The following is a 17,860-nucleotide window of genomic DNA, read 5'->3' as shown; positions in this document are numbered from 1 at the left end:
ATATGATAATTGGATGCAAACATAACATACTCGATCTGAAGGAATCATTGAATAAGGAGTAAATATCAAGATCTTAAACAGTTACGAAAATTTTAGAGAGAGAAAATAAACATCACACATTCGAAGTTAATGAATTAGTAAACAGATCTTATAGAATCAGATCAAAATCTGTTATGTTTAATAATAGATCGAGATAATCTTATTCTTTAACCTGAGAAGCAATGTTAGATCTTAACAATGGTACGAACAAAGATTTTCACAATGTAAAACCTGATAAAGGATGAAGGTTTGCTGCTCTAATGAAGAAAATGGAAAAATAGAAGTTGCCAAAAATGGGGTCGAGAAATTCTAACTATCAAAATTTCAAAACGCTCGACTAAAGTTGTTACCTTCTCCATGTATTGCACGAGGTTAGTCTCTCTGACCATACGCCCCTAAACTTGATTCACATCTACATTTTACATTGAATTTTCGACGTGGGACATTTCTCAAAGTGAATTTATTTCTAAAAACTCACATAAATAGGGGATGTTATAAATGGGTGGAAGGGGAGGCTATGCGCTGTATAGCGTCGATCTTAAAGATTGTCATAGTGTAACCTACTATATTGGCATGCTCTTATTGGCTTTGCCCGACTACTCGAAATCCAAATCACCACTTCTAGTCCGGTTTGGGCAGGTTTTGAGGAGTGGGATTTACAAATTTATTAGTTTGATTCATCCGACTACCCTATTAGCCATGACAAGATTGATCACGATCAAAGCAGAGGCGAAAGGTGAAAATCGAGATGCCAATTCGTGGTGAAGTTGACCCCAACTCGTGGTGAAGTTGACCCACTCGATCCCGAAGAAATACTACCAGTGGGCGTCTATACCAGGGCTATTCCCACCCGGCCACCCCTAGTTAAGTGATCCCCACTTCCCTCTCTCACTTTCATCACCAATTGAGAGATTTAAACAGCCGAATGAACAGAGTCTCCTTCTGTCTCTCTAGATTTCTCTTTCATCTACTTATATAATATGTAGTTGATGAAGTCAAAAGAATGACTTTTTCACCAACCCCATCATCTATCTAGTTAATTAACCTTAGCTCTTAGTCTTAATTAACCTTAACTTCCTCAAATTACAAATCCTCCTCTCTATCTTGATTTGTTTCTTGAGGGAAGTAATCGTTCTGCGGAAGAGATGAAGTTTGCTGGTTTGGGTTTTCACCATCCTTCATCATCACCATCGTTACTAGCCAGCTCTTTCTTCATTTGCTTTATTTACTTGTCATTTCTACTCACAAGATCTGAAGCTCAAGCTACTACTGACCCAATTGAAGGTAACATGTACACCAACTCTCTCTCTCTCTACTCATTAATGGATGGATGTGATTGGGTTGATCGTTATTCGATCGTTTGATAACAAACTATCATAACCCATGAAATTGATTTGGGCAATTGGATTGAAAATCAATCATTTTCAACCGGCGGCCACCGTCTCTGTCCACTGTCGTCAATCTAGTATTCTAGTGTAACTGGTAATTTTATATAGAGTATTAAATAAAATATATATAGTTAAGAGTTTTTGTATGATTTTGAAGGTGTCAGCTGGTAACCACCATATTTGTTTTTTTTTTGTTTTTTAATATTATTGGGTAGTGGATAGCCGCCTTGGTAATGGATAGGGATTGAGGAGCTGACTATAGGCGCCCCCCTTTTGTTTTTTAACGAAGATTTGTTTTTCGTCGTGCCCCGCGGATTAGGCAAGTCCGAGAGCACTTGAGCTGGGTCTAATCCATGCTAGGCTTGAACAACATGGATTTAGTGCCCTCACTTGTTTGTGGATCTCTGACTATCTTGTTTGTGGATCTCAGACTGCTCAACCTCAGACTAGATTGAGAACCAGTACAAGCGGATTACGAATAGAATACTGAACGGGTCGGGCGGGTACGCGTAAATTTATCTGGTGACCATTAGGATATTCAAACGGGTCGGACAAACAATATGTAAATCTCAGAGGGCAATAGCCCGTCTGAGCCCGGTAAAATAGTGGGGTAAAATGAGCAACGGGCGGGTTCAACCGGGTAGCCCGTTTTGGTAAATGAAATGAATATTTTTCATGAAAAGGAATCAATGTTGAACCCAAACTAACCCGCCAATTAAATTATTTTATATTTCCAAATTTATCCTTCTCTCCCCTTTCACAGTTTCTCACTTTTACTCCCTTGTTTTTTCAAGAAAACACAAACTCGCCGGCAGAGAGATGGGGGCGTCTCTCTGTCGGCGGGTTTCTCTCTCTGTCTCCAGATAGAATTCATCAAACTCAAAATCCCACCCCCAATTATGAATCAAACATACTTAGATGGATAATGGATTAATCATCTATATAATTCGTCTTTTATTTTCTTGCTCACAAATTTGTAGTTATTAGTTTAACAAATGTTGATAATGCATGTGATGGTTTGCAGTTAGGGCATTAAACTCCATCTTCGAACAATGGCAAACAAGAGCTCCTTCTTTGTGGAATATAAGTGGAGACCCATGTAGTGGTGCTGCAATTGATCAATCTGATATGGAAAACATCCCTGATTTCAACCCTGGAATTAAATGTAATTGTGCTTACAATAACAGAACTACTTGCCACATAACTAAACTGTAAGTGATGAAATTTTCACATTTTAATCATTCAATAGATCAAAATAATGATTTTAGTCTAAAAGAAGGTAATTCAGACTTAAGAAGGTGTTTGTTTGATTCCCATTGTCTGAAATGAACCATTAAGATGAGTCAGACATATAATATATTCTGGAATCTAGCTCAGAGTTAATTCAGACCTCGAGTCAGATTTCAGGTCTGACTTGGAGAAAAACAAACACTACCTATATGCTTGTTTTGTTATTCTAGTTTTTTTTATCTCAGTTCTTATGGGATTGTGTCAGTTTGAGTAACTATGTAATTTTTCTCATAATGATTTTTTTTTGTCTCGATGTTTTTTCAGGAGAGTATATGCGATAAACATAAGAGGCATAATCCCGGAAGAGCTCGCGAGTTTGACTTTTCTCACCTTCCTGTATGAACTCTTCTTATCTCTTGTTTTTAGTGGGCTAAATAGTGATTGATGTCTTAGCTCAAGATCGGTCTAGAGTGTGAATTATCATATGGTGTGACCAGAGCGTGATTAAGTTAGATTAGTTAGTCGTTAAGGTCAAATGCAGATGTAAGCTTTTACTTAAACAGAATGAGAATGAGTCTTTCATCTGTCCTCTACAGAAGAGCTCGTCAATCTTTGTCGAGGGAATCTGCGTATTTCCTTGTTATTTGTTAATATATACCTTTTTCTTCACGCTTCATTGTTCATGAGAAAAATCTTTTACTAAAAAAGTATAAAACCCTTCAACATCGAAATAGTTGAAATAAGCTTCTTCCGGATTTTCTTCTAACTCCGTGGGTTCTCTACTACACCATGAGACTGGTAGATTCGTTTCTTAGCCGTTAAGCGAAAAATGAAAAACGTTAAGATGGAAAATTATTTAAGAACAAGTTTAGATTTCGTGTGAAGCTCAATTTATTTTACTGCCCCAAGGGAATTGTTCCCATACAACAGGTGGAGATGGTTTGGTGTTTGTTTTTCCTACTACTCGTAAAGGTGATATTTCATTTCTTGTGCAGGAAATTGGATCAAAATTACCTAACAGGTCCCATACCTGCATTTCTCAGCAATTTGACTTCGTTAGATACGCTGTGAGTGCATTAAATAGTTTGTCTTTGGAAATAGTAGTTTATTAAGTATATTACGGCACAAATACTATCAAGACTTGCGGAACAAACATTTTTCTCTTGTTTGGACTTATTAGGTCACTTGGTATTAATGCACTATCTGGACCTGTACCAAAGGAGCTTGGAACCCTTAAGAATCTGAAACTACTGTAAGTAAACTTGAAACTTGTTTTTTATCTTTAGAATGATTGTCATCGTAGTGCAGAGGAAACCCTGGTATAATATGATGAAAAAGAAAAGAATGTTCTAAATCTAAGTTTGTAGCGGTGTTCATGACTAACAAGTGAATGCTCAAAAGCATGAAGAATACTACATTATCACAGGATAAGCAGGCAGGAGTTGTTGACATTAAAATATTGCTACGTGGAATGCCAATCTCATATTTCCTGAAACAGTTCACTTTCAAGTTAGTTAATAAACTGAGAGAAGATAAAGTAAGGGAGTCCATCATATTGGGGAGATCCTGTTCAATACCTTAAGCATGCCACGTTCATTGCCACGTTCATCATCGAAAACATTTCTCTAATGGTCCATCAAAAATATAGAATTCAAGCTCGAAAATCTAATCAAGTGATTTCGTAGTGTCTTAGTTATTTCTTTTCAGATATATTAATGGTCCTTTCCGTTACATAAAAGTGCTAAACTCTATTTATTCTATACAGGGCTTTTGGGTCAAATAACTTATCTGGATCACTCCCACCTGAGCTTGGGTCTTTAGTCAATCTCGAGCAGATGTAAGTTCTAGTTGTGGCGGTGTATCACAAAACAATGAACTGTTTGCTTAGTTTGTAAAACTGCACAAAATGATCTCCATGATTTTATACGTTATTTCCATAGCACTTATATCCCTTCTTCGGCACCTCTTTTCTTTTGCTCCCCTCTTCACAAGTAAAAGTTAAATTACCTCTCTTTGGGATTTTCAAAGAACAGATATTAAAACTGTTCGTTGTAGGAAGACAATTAGGTCACAAAATGTGACTCTTCTTCTGAAGCCACACAACTCTAAAACTTTATTGCTAATTTTTATTGTTGGTGTGCATTTTAATTTTTAAAGGTTCCATGTCAGATGATAAGAAACAGCATGTAACACTTCTTTTCCTTATTGTTAAACTGGCAGCTACATCGACAGTGCTGGGGTTAGTGGAGATATTCCTCCGACTTTTGCTAATTTAGTGAACATGAGAATCATGTAAGAATTCTTCATGCTCTGTTTAGCTTTTCGGATTTAGCCTATTCCACCGTATGAAGTTTGACCGCATACTCTTACTAGAGAAACCTCTCTGTGATTTCAGGTGGGCTTCAGACAATGCCTTCACTGGCACAGTACCTGATTTCATTGGAAATTGGACGAAACTTACCTCTCTGTAAGCTAAATTTTTGATGCTTTCCGGATGGTTACTTTGTTAGATTTTGTAAAATCCGAGATTTGGGCATGTGAGGATTGCATGTCATATAACATTCTAACATGCTGAGATGATTCTGGGCTTTCCGTTATCATTTAGCTTATTAGCTAACAAGAAGGTATATCCAGCCCAAGTGGTAGAACCTGAGTTTCTAGCTCTATAACTATATTCGTATCCTACCAAAAATATCATCATTGATTGACTCTAAGTAGCTTTAGCTTGCTTAGGAGTCTAAGAGCTACCAGAAACAAGGTCTTTTGAATTGGACATTCCTATCTATGAAAAACAAAGCTATTACTTACTGATATAGAGCTATTTGGCTTTTCTTGATGAGTTTATATGTATGCAGGAGATTCCAAGGGAATTCATTTGAAGGTCCGATTCCATCCAGCTTATCTAAGTTGACCTTATTAACTGATCTGTGAGTTTCACATTTTAATTAAGTTTCAAACTGGTTATGTTTTTCCTCTTTATTTACTGACATATCCTATGTTTTCCAGGCGATTAAGTGACTTGGCTAATAAGAGCTCATCATTGGATTTCATAAAGAACATGAACGATTTAAGTGTATTGTAAGATGCATAAATTATTAACAACTATTTTCCTGGTACCGAACTTATATTCTTACGTTGAGAAAATTTGGCTTATATTTCGTCGTTTATTCTTTGGTAGGGTTTTGAGAAACAATTTGATTTCTGGTAGTATTCCATCCAATATCGGACAATACGGAAAATTGCAGAGGCTGTAAGTTACTATTTTATCTCGATTCCTAACTAGAACATTCTTATATAAGAATCAGTTATCTAAATACCCTATTCAACTAAATGTTCCAAATTTTTTGAATGAGCATCTAAATTAGCTAAATAACTAATTTAGATGAGGACAACATTAATTAGCATATAATTTACTCAATATGTAAGCAGATGAGGTGTCTCGGAAAACGATAAGTACTTTATTTAAACCAGAGGCTTTGCACCTTCGGATAGGTCAACTGAAATTTACATCTATTGTTTATTTTTTAATGTCTAATGGTTTAGGTTTTGCTCTCCATGGGGATAGAGTTCTCTGTAATTCCTCTATATATTTTCTAAGGTTCCATGTAGTAACAAAGTGCAATGATCTGAATTCAAGGAATTAAGCTTCCCTTTTGTCTTAAATTTATCTGTTTACATTTCCAGGGACCTCGGCTTCAATAATTTAACTGGACGGATACCAGACTCTACCTTCAATTTGAGTTCTCTCCAGTTCTTGTGAGTGAACATATATATATATATATATATATATATATATATATATATATTTGGTATCAAGCATTCAAGCTATATGCTTATTTCATTGACATTGTCCCTTTCCTTGTTGCAATTTGCAGGTTTTTGGGAAACAATAGCTTGTCTGGTGTTCTTCCATCCCAGAAAAGTTCATCACTTCTCACTATGTATGTCCCGAACTCATTTGTATTTTCCACTGAATTGAGGATCCAAACTCATCCTCCCTTCTCTGTAATTGACCTAAGTCATAATTGTGTTAGCATAGGTTGTAGAGCTTACTAATATTGTAGACACGACGATCTCCTGATGTATCCACTATTCACTCACTGATCTACGGTATGCAATATGTGCAGCCGGAACACATGGGGTTGGCAATCAAAATAATATTTGGATTTTGAGTGTTCTCCAGAGGAGGATACTCTATCTAGTTCATTGCTATACTTCTTATGTAGAATTCTATCTTTAAATATATGTTTAGGAGATTCTAACAAATCAAGGTGATAGGATCATATGATTGCCTTGCTTTTCATAGTCGAGTAGCGCTTGCTAGTGGGAACACACCTTTTAAAGGATTTTTATGTGGCAGTCGTTCCGTGGTTTCATTTCAATCGTATACATTTCTCTGAATATAATGCAAATTTAACTCTTCTATACATGTCTCATATCATGCAGAGACTTGTCTTACAATTTACTATCAGGAAGCGTTCCTTCTTGGATGGCTCAAACTAATTTAACAGTGTAAGTAAAAAAATCAGAGGTTTAGTTACTTTTTCTTATTTTTATTTTGTTTGACTGCAATTGAAAATCTTGAATGTTCAAAATCATATTAGTACGAATTTCACCGAAATTTCGCGAAACGTTTCCTTCATCTCTTTCATCTTCATTTCTCATAGATATCTCTTGATTTTTATATTACGTTTTGAATGTTTTTTATATCTATTTGAATGATTTACGCACTGACTTAACAACCTAAATTGATTTTATCTTAGTAATACCCCTGATATAATGTATAATTGATGATTCTTCTCAAACTAACATAGTTTTTTAACTATTAACTATTATTAGTAAGAATGTTATCTTCTGGGTGTTACAGCCGAGAAGTTAGTCAATTTACCACGGACGTAACTGTGTAATTGTTAATAGTCCCTCAAACTAATAGATTATTTTAATCTGTTAGAAACATCATGTTTATGCTTCATTATGGTTTAATGATCTTGTTATACATAATTGCATAATATTTCTACCATTTCTGTAGATATGTAAGAAACGTTTCACTTTTGGACCGTTCGGAATTTCCACTGAAACCGAAATTTCATTCCGTGATTAGTACCATGTTGTTAGACATCGTCTATCTCAAGGTTCAATTTTCATTTTAGTTGAACAACTGATATAAAACCTTTTTGTGGGTTGAGCGTGGACAAGGGGAAGGGGGACAAGGGGAACGGGCCAATGGTTAAGCCCTCACCTCATGTGGGATATATCTGATTATGCTATGCTTTTAAGTTTTAGCCTTACCTATACTACATGGTAACCCTTAACATCATTTATGGATGTGGAGGCATTTATCTTTTGCCAGTTCAAGGACAAGATAATAAGGCACATTCTTCCTTAAGACATCAACACCTTTCCTTTCCAACAATGTGAAGTGATACATTGAAGGAAGTACCATCATGTTTACACTACAGGCTTGTGGACTTCCAAAAAAAGCCAGATCATATATGAACTCAGTTGTGGTAGGGTTTTGTAGGACATCCGACTTTGACATATGTTGATTCATTAAACAAAAGGAAAACAAAACAAAACAAAATCCAGGCACTTCAAATTTAAGTAATTCTATAATGGCATTCTTGGTCATTACTATACATATATATAACACGAGGAAGGCTACCTCTCAAGGAAGAATGCCAATAAAGTTAATGATCACTCACGGACGAGTTTCACCTCAGGCAGGGGCATATGATGGCACACATCTAGTGAATGCCGACCGCATGGAGAACCGGCCAGCCAAGCCACCCTAATTAGGATTACTCAATTTTGACCAAGGTAATTAGTTTCCGGAAATTTCCATCAATATCACCTAAATATTTCGATATCCGAGCAAACTGAAACAAAATTTTAGTTACATGTTTTCTTTGTATTATTTCTACCCCAAAATGATCGAGATAACGGAATAATGTTATGAACAATATGGTTCGCTCATATTTTGGAGAATATGAGTAAGAAAATATTAATACTTTAGAAATAGGTATTTCATAACTTGGTCATTTTGGGAGAAACAATACAAAGAAAACCTGCAAGTATGTCGGGTTGATTGAAATAGAAATATGTCTAAAATTTCGTTAGAAATATCCGAATACATAATGCCTTGTGTAGTTGTGTGATACACACATAGATAATAAATATATAAATATGATTAAGAAAAAAATCTTGTTATATTAAGCGCTGACAGTTTATTAGCAGTGTCTTAACAAAATGCTACTAACTTTTTCTTATTTCCCTTCATTGGTCGCAGTATAAAGTAACATACATTTTGTGCTTCTTTATTGTTTATTAATCTTGTCTCAAATAATTACATCATATTCTCATAATTTGCTTAACATTTTCACTATTTCCGTAAAATATATAGTTATATTTTGCGACCAGGAAGATTCTACATTTGAAATTACCAAGGTATTAAATTTCTTGAAATTTCCACCGGTATTACCGAAATATTCCCTTCCTGATCCAACCGAACGGAATCTTACTTGTAGGTTTTCTTTGCGTTATTTCCACCTAAATGACTGAAATAACAAAATACTTTTACGAACTATATCTTTCAACCAAAACTTCGTGAATATGAATGAAAAAAAGAAATCAATAATTTCTTCAATCTTATCTTGGTTTCCACTTGAAAGTGCAGAATCAAACATATAAAAGAGGAAGAATAATAGAGTACGAATACAAAGTTCAGTTAAATTAGGAATCCTATTTTTGTAGCAAGTAATCTGTCCAAGCTATGTGAGGGATTGATATCCATACTTCTTTTCTCTTTCTCGACTCATAATATCTTGTTCTTTAACTTTCTCATTCTTTCTGTGTTGTTTTTCGTTATTTAAATTGAAGTTTGTCATCATTCCGCTGCGTTTGCATCGGAGAGTATGATTAATTAATAGGCAATGAATAAAATAACAACATTGGTATGTGCTTTTATGGCACTCGGTTTTATAAAACTGCTAAAAGCCTAAAACACTTCTTATATGCTAAAATACTTATAGTATGGCACTTGGTTGCAATTCTAGTTTCTCTTTGCTAGTGCTTTCGCACAATGCCGATGTTATGAAACTGCTGAAATACTAATTATATGCTTCATATTGGTCAAAACGCAGGAACTTGGTGGCCAACAACTTTGCAGATCAAAGTTTGAGCAATAGGTAGGTTGTTTGGATCTTTTAGTCATTAAATTTAAGTACTGGAATCCGATCAGGTTCAGTTGTCTTGTTTCGATTGTGAATGTATTAGCAACATATTAAGTGTAATATAATATTGTCTAAGTAGCTATTTATTAGTTTTCTGTTCTTTAGTGCTTTAAAAGTATCAAAACCTATCCCAAAACAAACCTATAATTTTGAAAATTACTGGATTAGAATCTTTAGGCAATGAACCTCACAAATTCGAAATTTATCTACGCTATATCTCAGGATTTTGAGCCAGACCTGATTCATTTGATGTCGCTTGATTATGTAAACTTTCCCTTTATCCTCTGTCTATATTTGCTTTTTCTTTTGATTTCTTACATTTTTCTGGAACATGTGTTCAGTATCTTGGGTTCAGGATTAAATTGCATCCAGCGGAACTTTTCATGCAATAGAAATTCCCCGCGTTGTAAGTCACCGCTGAACTTTTCTTTTTAACCAAACATTTACTTGGAACCATTCCTCAGTATTAACGGAATACCAATAAAGGAATTTAAGTACCACCGGGAAACAGAACATAGGAGGTAATGAGGGGGAGAATCTCAGTATCCCAGCTATCTGTTTGAAAGGTGCAAAGGCTGCACCAGTCTAGCTTAAAGCTCCTACACCAAAAGAACTCAAAACAGTAATTTTTACTAAAACTTTTATGATTATGGGCCAAGAATATGGCCAAAGGCCCATCCAAAATTCCATGCTTCGGCTCGCCATCCTCGTCAATCATCTCCCTATCCCCAATTTTCTTGTTCTTCCTTTTCTTAAGAAAAAAATGACAGAAATGTAGTGGAAATGGATAAACTTGAGTCTTGTGGATGTACTTTAAGAGTTCAGAGTGGACATATGGAGTTAGTGCATCTAATTTTCCCTGGAAAATAGTTCAGGTTCGAGAGTTAGGAAATCTCTACGCCAACTATGAACTTACCAGCTTAGTATAATATTAAGTAACATATGTTCCATTGATGTTGTACAAGTAGCAGAAACAAGTGTGGGCATAGTTCAATATAATTCTCTTATCTGAGTATCATGGTGCTCAAATTGACGACATTCTTGAAAAGTCTTAAAATTGCGAGACAGAAGAACTTACCATGTTATCCTAATATATGTCGCATGACATGGAAAGAACTTTTTGTTCCACACTTTTAATCTATGAATGCTAATGAAAATTACTGTTACTGGTCAACAGATTCCTCCTTCGCCGTCAATTGTGGTGGCAGAGAGATGATATCTTCTACTGGTACAGATTTTGAGAGGGAGAACTCAACTCTTGGCCCAGCCTCATATTATGTAACTGATGCGAGGAGATGGGCAGTTAGCAATGTTGGGCTGTTTGGTGAAAATAAGGGAGATTCTTATGTCCTTAAGACTTTATCCCAAATTACCGGTACTCTAGACTCAGAGCTGTTCCAGACATCCAGGATATCTGGAGGATCACTGAGATACTACGGTCTTGGTCTCGAGAATGGAATGTACAATGTAAAACTGCTTTTTGCTGAGACAAGTTTTGATGATCCCAGCTCACGCACTTGGCAGAGCCGTGGTAGGCGAGTTTTTGATATTTACCTACAGGTATGCCGTATGCCTCTTCTATTAGAAAAGATTTCCTCGACCATTAATATAGTTAAGGCAAAATTATCTTATTTCTTCAATTAGAGCAGGGTAATTTGGATCTTGTCGAAATACTTCTCCTTTGTTTCTGGTGAAAACCTAATAAAGCATTTATTATGAAAAAATAAAATGCTTTTCAATTACCTGGTCTTCAACAACAGTATCTACTAGTTTCATCTCCTTGCTATAAGAAGGGAAATGCATATAATCGACTTTGACATTGTTCTGGTTGCTAGAAATCCCATCTTCTCTTGTGGAGTTTCTTTCGAAAAGATTACGTTATGGAGTTTGTACTCGTATCAGCTATCTCTGTCCGTTACCCCTATTTCGTAATCAGAATAATGTTGACTAATCTATTAGAGGTGCTCGTACAACTTATTCAACTGGAGTTGCTCTTGTTATCAGTACATTTATTTTGTCTATCTGTTTATGGCTTAGGGTGGTTTACGGGTAAAAGACTTTGACATTAGAAAGGAAGCTAATGGAGCCTCTAATAGAGCTGTTCCGAAGGATTTCAAGGTTCAGGTGTCTCAGAACTTCCTTGAGGTTCATCTCTTTTGGGCTGGAAAGGGAACTTGCTGTATACCTCAACAAGGTACTTATGGGCCATCAATTTCGGCCATTAGTGTTACCCCAGGTAAGATATCAGAACCTTTTTAAATCTTCAATGGCCTGGATTTTCTTCTCTATATTTTTTTTAATACTTGTCCTTCAACTAATATTTTGTGATATCTAATTTCAGACTTTCAACCAACTGTTAGTAATCGTCCACCAACTGTTGGCAAAAAGAGCAAGACTGGCTTAATTGTTGGCATTGTAGTATCTGTTGCAGTTATCGGCTTGATAGCTGCTTTGTTTATACTTTATTTAAGAAGGAAAAGATCACCCAGTAACGAAGAAGAAGGTAAGTTTGAGTTGTGAATCAGTTTAAGCAACCATCAAAATATTTAGATGCTATTCATTTTAGAAGAAACAATAACCTTCTATTTTCGATTTGGTTTTGCAGAGCTTCTGGGAATTGAAAACAAGCCAAACACATTTACTTATGCAGAACTGAAACATGCTACAAGAGACTTTAACCGTGAAAACAAGCTGGGAGAGGGGGGATTTGGAGCTGTTTACAAGGTAAGCTTCAGCTTCAGTTTACCACAAAGCTTTCGGTGTTGCTTGGCAACACAAAAATAAGTAACTCAAAATTTCCACCAAAACCGAAATTTCATTCTTGATTTCTATGTCATTTTATTCAACTCCATTGTCTTTTCTTACTTTTCAGTTATAGTTTAGATAGCATATAAAGATTCTTCATTTGCTACATTAGGTGGGATTTAGAGTTGTCAAATTTTGGAATGGATGTCAATTTCTTCACAGTCATCTCTTTGTGAAGAAGACCTCACATACAAGGTCAGAGTTATTTTTAGATTCAACCATGAATAACTTCTATGATGAGATAAAAACTCAACATACAAATGGCGCGACACGATTCACGGTCTAGGGTGAACTATTCTGGTTCTCTGTTGTTTTGGAACCAAGGGTTCCACATTCTATCCAAAATCTCTTAAAACAACCTAAGGCTTCATATCAAGATCAGGTCCCCAGAACTTAAAAAAAAAAGGTTATGTCATTTTGGTCCCCTAAATTTTTCCTTTCAATTTTTTCCGTCAGGCATCCGTCACAATTTGGCTTTCTTTTTTTTTTTTTTTCTTTTTTCTTTTTTCACCCTTACTTTCGAAACTATTCTTTCCCTATATATTCTTGCTTTCTTCTGCGTCTGAGATGGTTGCCAGTCGATGGTCGATCGACGGCCCTTTCTTCATCAAAATATAAAAAAAACTAAGTTTTCTTCTTCTGCCCTTCTCCTTCCACCACCACCGCCACCTCTTCTTCTTCCTCTTCTTATAGAAACCCTATCTTGTAGAAACCCCGTTTGAGTTTTAGTTTGAGAGAGAGTTAAGGAAAACAGAGAGTGAAGAGAGATGGTTGCGGCTGGCTGGTAGTGGAATGAGAAGAGAGGGAGAAGAAGAGAAAAAAATATTTTCTTGTTTTGTTATATTTCTGATGAAGGGGTGTCTTTAGGTCTTAGGTGGCCCCGACCATCTACTCAGACTAAGAAGAAAGTGAGAAAGGATAAGGAAAGAAATAGTTTTGAAAAGAAGGGTAAAAAAGAAAAGAAAAAGTCAATTGTCATAGTTGACTGGCAGAGAAATCAAAAGGGGGTCGAAATGAAAGTTAGTCATCTTTAGGGTGACATTTTTGGTGAGTTTGTCATCTTTAAGGGACCAAATGGAATTAACCCTTGATAAAAAACAAGTGTCGTAAAGTCTTTCGTGATTCCTCATCAAGAGACCTTTAGGGTCGTTAAATATGCCAAAGTATGGTTGTTACTCTCTTCTTCTCCAAACGTTGTCATGCATGATAAATCTGGCAATATTTGGTACGATGAACTGTTGGATCTTCCAATATATTCTCGCTTTAATACTATTAGATAAGCCTTTACATCAAAACATAGTTCTGTTAGTGCATCAAACAAGTTCGCTACAGCACCATGACGAGTTTCAGCCTGATTTGGGGTCGTTTCGAGACTTCGCTCTTCATCAACCTCACCATCAACAATGGCACATCATCATCAATAAAACTACCTCCATAGCAATTATCTTCTTTAAGTTCTCTTATTATTCCCTTTTGTTTCTTTTGCCACTTTTTCGTTATAGTTCAGTTAGTTTGATCAGCTTCCACACGTGCGACATTATAACTTCAATTTCAATTAGATGCTACTTAGCTCTGTTACAAGTCCTCTCAAGTTGCAACTGATATAGTTTTGAAGTATCTCCTTGCTTTTTCGTTGTTGTCGTGCATGCAGAAACTTTTTGGACAATATCATTGTGCAAATATAGCTAGGTTTATGTCAATTCCACGTACTAACATGTGTCTTTTCGTAGGGCGTTCTTTCTGATGGTAGAGAGGTGGGCGTGAAGCAACTCTCAGTAGCTTCTCATCAAGGAAAGGCTCAGTTTGTGACAGAGATTGCGACCATATCTGCTGTGCAACATCGCAACCTTGTCAAATTATATGGATGTTGCATTGAGGGGGCAAATCGACTCCTGGTCTACGAGTATCTCGAAAACCGTAGTCTTGATCAAGCACTCTTTGGTGGTAATGAAATTTATCTACCTTCATCTATGTGAAATATATGACCTGTTAGTCTTGATAATAACCATCGCTTTGCAGGAAAGGGTAGTTTACACCTTGGGTGGGCAACCCGCTATGAGATATGCTTGGGAGCAGCAAGAGGCCTCGCGTATCTTCACGAGGAATCAAGACCGAGAATCGTACACAGAGATGTTAAGGCTAGTAACATTCTGCTTGACAGTGATTTAAACCCCAAAATTTCTGATTTTGGTTTAGCCAAGTTGTATGATGACAAGAAAACCCACATTAGTACTCGAGTGGCAGGGACAATGTAAGCTTTTCCACCTTCCCTTTGTTATGTTTTTGTTGTCAAAACCATTTTGAGCTTTTATCCATATTGAAGTAACCTTTCGTGTGGCTTGCAGAGGATATCTTGCCCCAGAGTATGCTATGCGCGGACATCTAACAGAGAAGGCTGACGTATTTGGATTTGGGGTGGTCGCATTGGAGATTGTTAGCGGTCGGCCAAATTCTGACACAACCTTGGCACCAGATAAAATATATCTCCTAGAGTGGGTAAGATCAAAAGTCAAATAACATATTGTTATGAAGGGTCTATCACATGCTTATAGCCTTATAGGATCCACATAGAGATCACACAACGACTAACTTTTTGAGCTATAATAGTCCATTTGCCATGCCAATAGTTATCACAGACAAATTAGGTTGCTCTAAAACTTCTTAACCACGTGTTAGTAACTTGAAATTTAAAATGGTGAATTATTAGGTTGTTAGCTTGATCAAATTTTTCCACAAAGATCATGGTGTTTTAAATCGTATTCGGAGTTTTTTTTTTGTTGAACTTATTCGGAATATATTAGCTCACGTATTTAGACCCATCATGCATTTTTAATGGACAACATTATTCTAGAACTAACTTTTCTTTTTGTCTTGTTTCTGATAATTCTTCTAGGCTTGGAAACTACACGAAGAGAATCGTGCACTCGAGTTGGTTGATCCATCATTAGAAGATTTGAACAAAGAAGAAGCAATGCGTATGATAGGAATATCGTTTTTGTGCACCCAGGCTTCACCAATGTTGCGGCCAGCCATGTCTCGTGTAGTGGGCATGCTGACAGGAGACATCGAAGTAAGCACGGTTACATCAAAACCTAGTTACATAACAGACTGGCAGTTTAATGATATTAGCAGCACCTTTGTTAGTAACGGAGATTCCGTGATCTCTAAAACCAGTAGTAGCATCCTAGATGACACATCAACAGATACAAGTGTTCTAGGTGGTACAAGCCAGTCACCAATTCCAACTGGACCTAAGCTGCACGAAGTTATTGGCGAGGGAAGGTAATCTCCACATAATTACAATAATACCGTGGATACTCTTGCACATTTATATGATTGTATAAGATGGATTTTATAGTAAGAAACTTATCGGTGTGCTCGAGTTCTTTTTGTTAGTTTCTTGTTTACTTTGGGCTTTTGATGCTACATCAGAATCTTGTATGCAGAGATACTTTTGAATTCGGCAATTGGGTGAAAGAGTATACTTTCGCGCGATTCTGTATCTTATTAGGTTCACTTTAAATGATTTTAAATTATAATCAGTCAAATCTCTCCTTTTTCAGAGAAAGGTAGTTCTAGGAAAGGGAGCCCTTCCCTCGAAAAATTGAGAGGAGAGAGTTTTTGAGACCAGAGAGGGAGAGAAATGGTGGTGGTAGAAGAGGGGTGGTGGTGAATATGAAGATGGAGCTGTAGAAACCAAATCATGTTGATATTTGGTTCACAACTCTCCAACCTATTTGGGTCAATCCAAAGTCTTCATGCTCCCAACAAAAAGTGCATGATCCATAGTACGGTCGAGTCGTCGAGAGAAATGATAAGTTAAAATAATTCAGCTGTAACCTCGTTTACTTGCTTACACCATCCTCCCACAAGTAAAGTTAGTAAAGAAGAGTACTACAGTAACTGAGAAATAAAATAAAAAATAAAAAATGATACACTAACTATGCTCGGTGCTTTGAGGAAATAAGAATAGTTTTCGGAGTGTAAAGACTTGGTAAAAAATTGGTCAATTCGATTTAAGGGAAATAAATTCAGGACTTAAAAGATAATTTCAAATTTTGTATGGTTTACTAATTAATTATTCTAATAAACAAAAAAAAACCTACAAAATTTTCCCACGGATCACCCAAAAAAATTATTTTTTAAAATTTGTAGGCAACTCCATTGGACCTCCATTATTGTTCTTCAAGTTCTTCATCTTCTTGATTTTTGTTTCTTTATTCTTCAAAACTTTATTTGGTTCATAACTACTCTTCGTCTTTGAACCATTAAATAACTTTTGTTTTTTTTTTTCAAAATCTCAGATTAGTTAGACTCTCTTGAACCCTTAAATATGGACAAAGAACCTCACAAAATTCATAATGTTGATGGAAGTATAGCTCAAGATAGCATCATTAATGAAGGCCAAGAATCATGGTTGGGTTTAGATGATCATGAAGAGGTAATGGCTTTTATTTTATTTATATCGGTTTTTTTAACCCTAAAACCCCAGCTGGTTCTAAATTTCGAAGGAGTTTCCTGAACCAGAAAAACCTATTTCGTTGATGTACGTACCACGAAACATTTCGTGAGATTTTGAGACACGACTAATTTTGTTGATAAGGTTTCCACGAATAATTTCGTGATCTTTAGTCAACGAAATGGTTCAGTGATCTTTTTTCCTTCTTCGGATTTCTTATATAATTTTTTTCCTGTTTATTCTTTTTTTCAGTCTTTTAAAATTGATTCAAGTGCTACTTCAATGTCCGGAGATAGAACACCTATTCCGTCGATGTATCACATTTATTTCCAAAAGACATGGTATGTAATTTGTTTTCTTCTTGTTACTGTTATTACCTATGTATGAATTCATTCATTCTAGTAAAAACATAATGTGTTCTTTTATATGTCGCAGCTGTTTGATTCGAGGGAAAAGGCAATAGTTTGGTGTGTCGAAGCTAGTGTAGGAGCTGGATTCGTTAATGTGAAAAAAGGGGGAAGAACATTAAATAATGAAGGAAAGGGGTCGTATACCTTGTTTCGGTGTACTCGAAGCGGTGTATTTGGTAGCCACAAAACAAAAAATTGGGTTTCTAATACGAACCCCAGTAAAAGGAGGCGTACGGGTTCTTTTAAATGTGATTGTCCGTTTTGTAAGATCAAATATAACGTACTTCACGACAAGTGGAT

General features: G+C 36.0%; 1 protein-coding gene across 1 annotated transcript; it reads left to right on the top strand.

Moving 5' to 3' along the window:
• The first annotated feature begins 547 nt into the window (after nt 1-547).
• LOC147548771 (putative LRR receptor-like serine/threonine-protein kinase At1g56140) lies at nt 548-16,233 on the top strand. Its single transcript, XM_086672155.1, has 24 exons — nt 548-1,323; nt 2,452-2,638; nt 2,982-3,053; nt 3,653-3,724; nt 3,838-3,909; nt 4,423-4,494; nt 4,878-4,949; nt 5,053-5,124; nt 5,513-5,584; nt 5,664-5,735; nt 5,836-5,907; nt 6,342-6,413; nt 6,533-6,598; nt 7,104-7,169; nt 9,797-9,841; nt 10,228-10,292; nt 11,064-11,446; nt 11,924-12,122; nt 12,228-12,389; nt 12,492-12,610; nt 14,422-14,635; nt 14,711-14,942; nt 15,037-15,187; nt 15,585-16,233. Exons 1-24 carry the CDS (start codon nt 1,185-1,187, stop codon nt 15,975-15,977), a joined length of 3,141 nt encoding a protein of 1,046 aa, XP_086528281.1. The 5' UTR covers nt 548-1,184; the 3' UTR covers nt 15,978-16,233.
• The last annotated feature ends 1,627 nt before the right edge of the window (nt 16,234-17,860 follow it).

Source organism: Eschscholzia californica, unplaced genomic scaffold (assembly GCF_041429995.1).
Source record: "Eschscholzia californica isolate CP2 unplaced genomic scaffold, dmEscCali1.0.p SCAF_3, whole genome shotgun sequence".
Lineage (NCBI taxonomy): Eukaryota > Viridiplantae > Streptophyta > Magnoliopsida > Ranunculales > Papaveraceae > Eschscholzia > Eschscholzia californica.
Note: the sequence above shows the minus strand (reverse complement) of the source record. Positions and strands in the feature narration are given on the sequence as shown.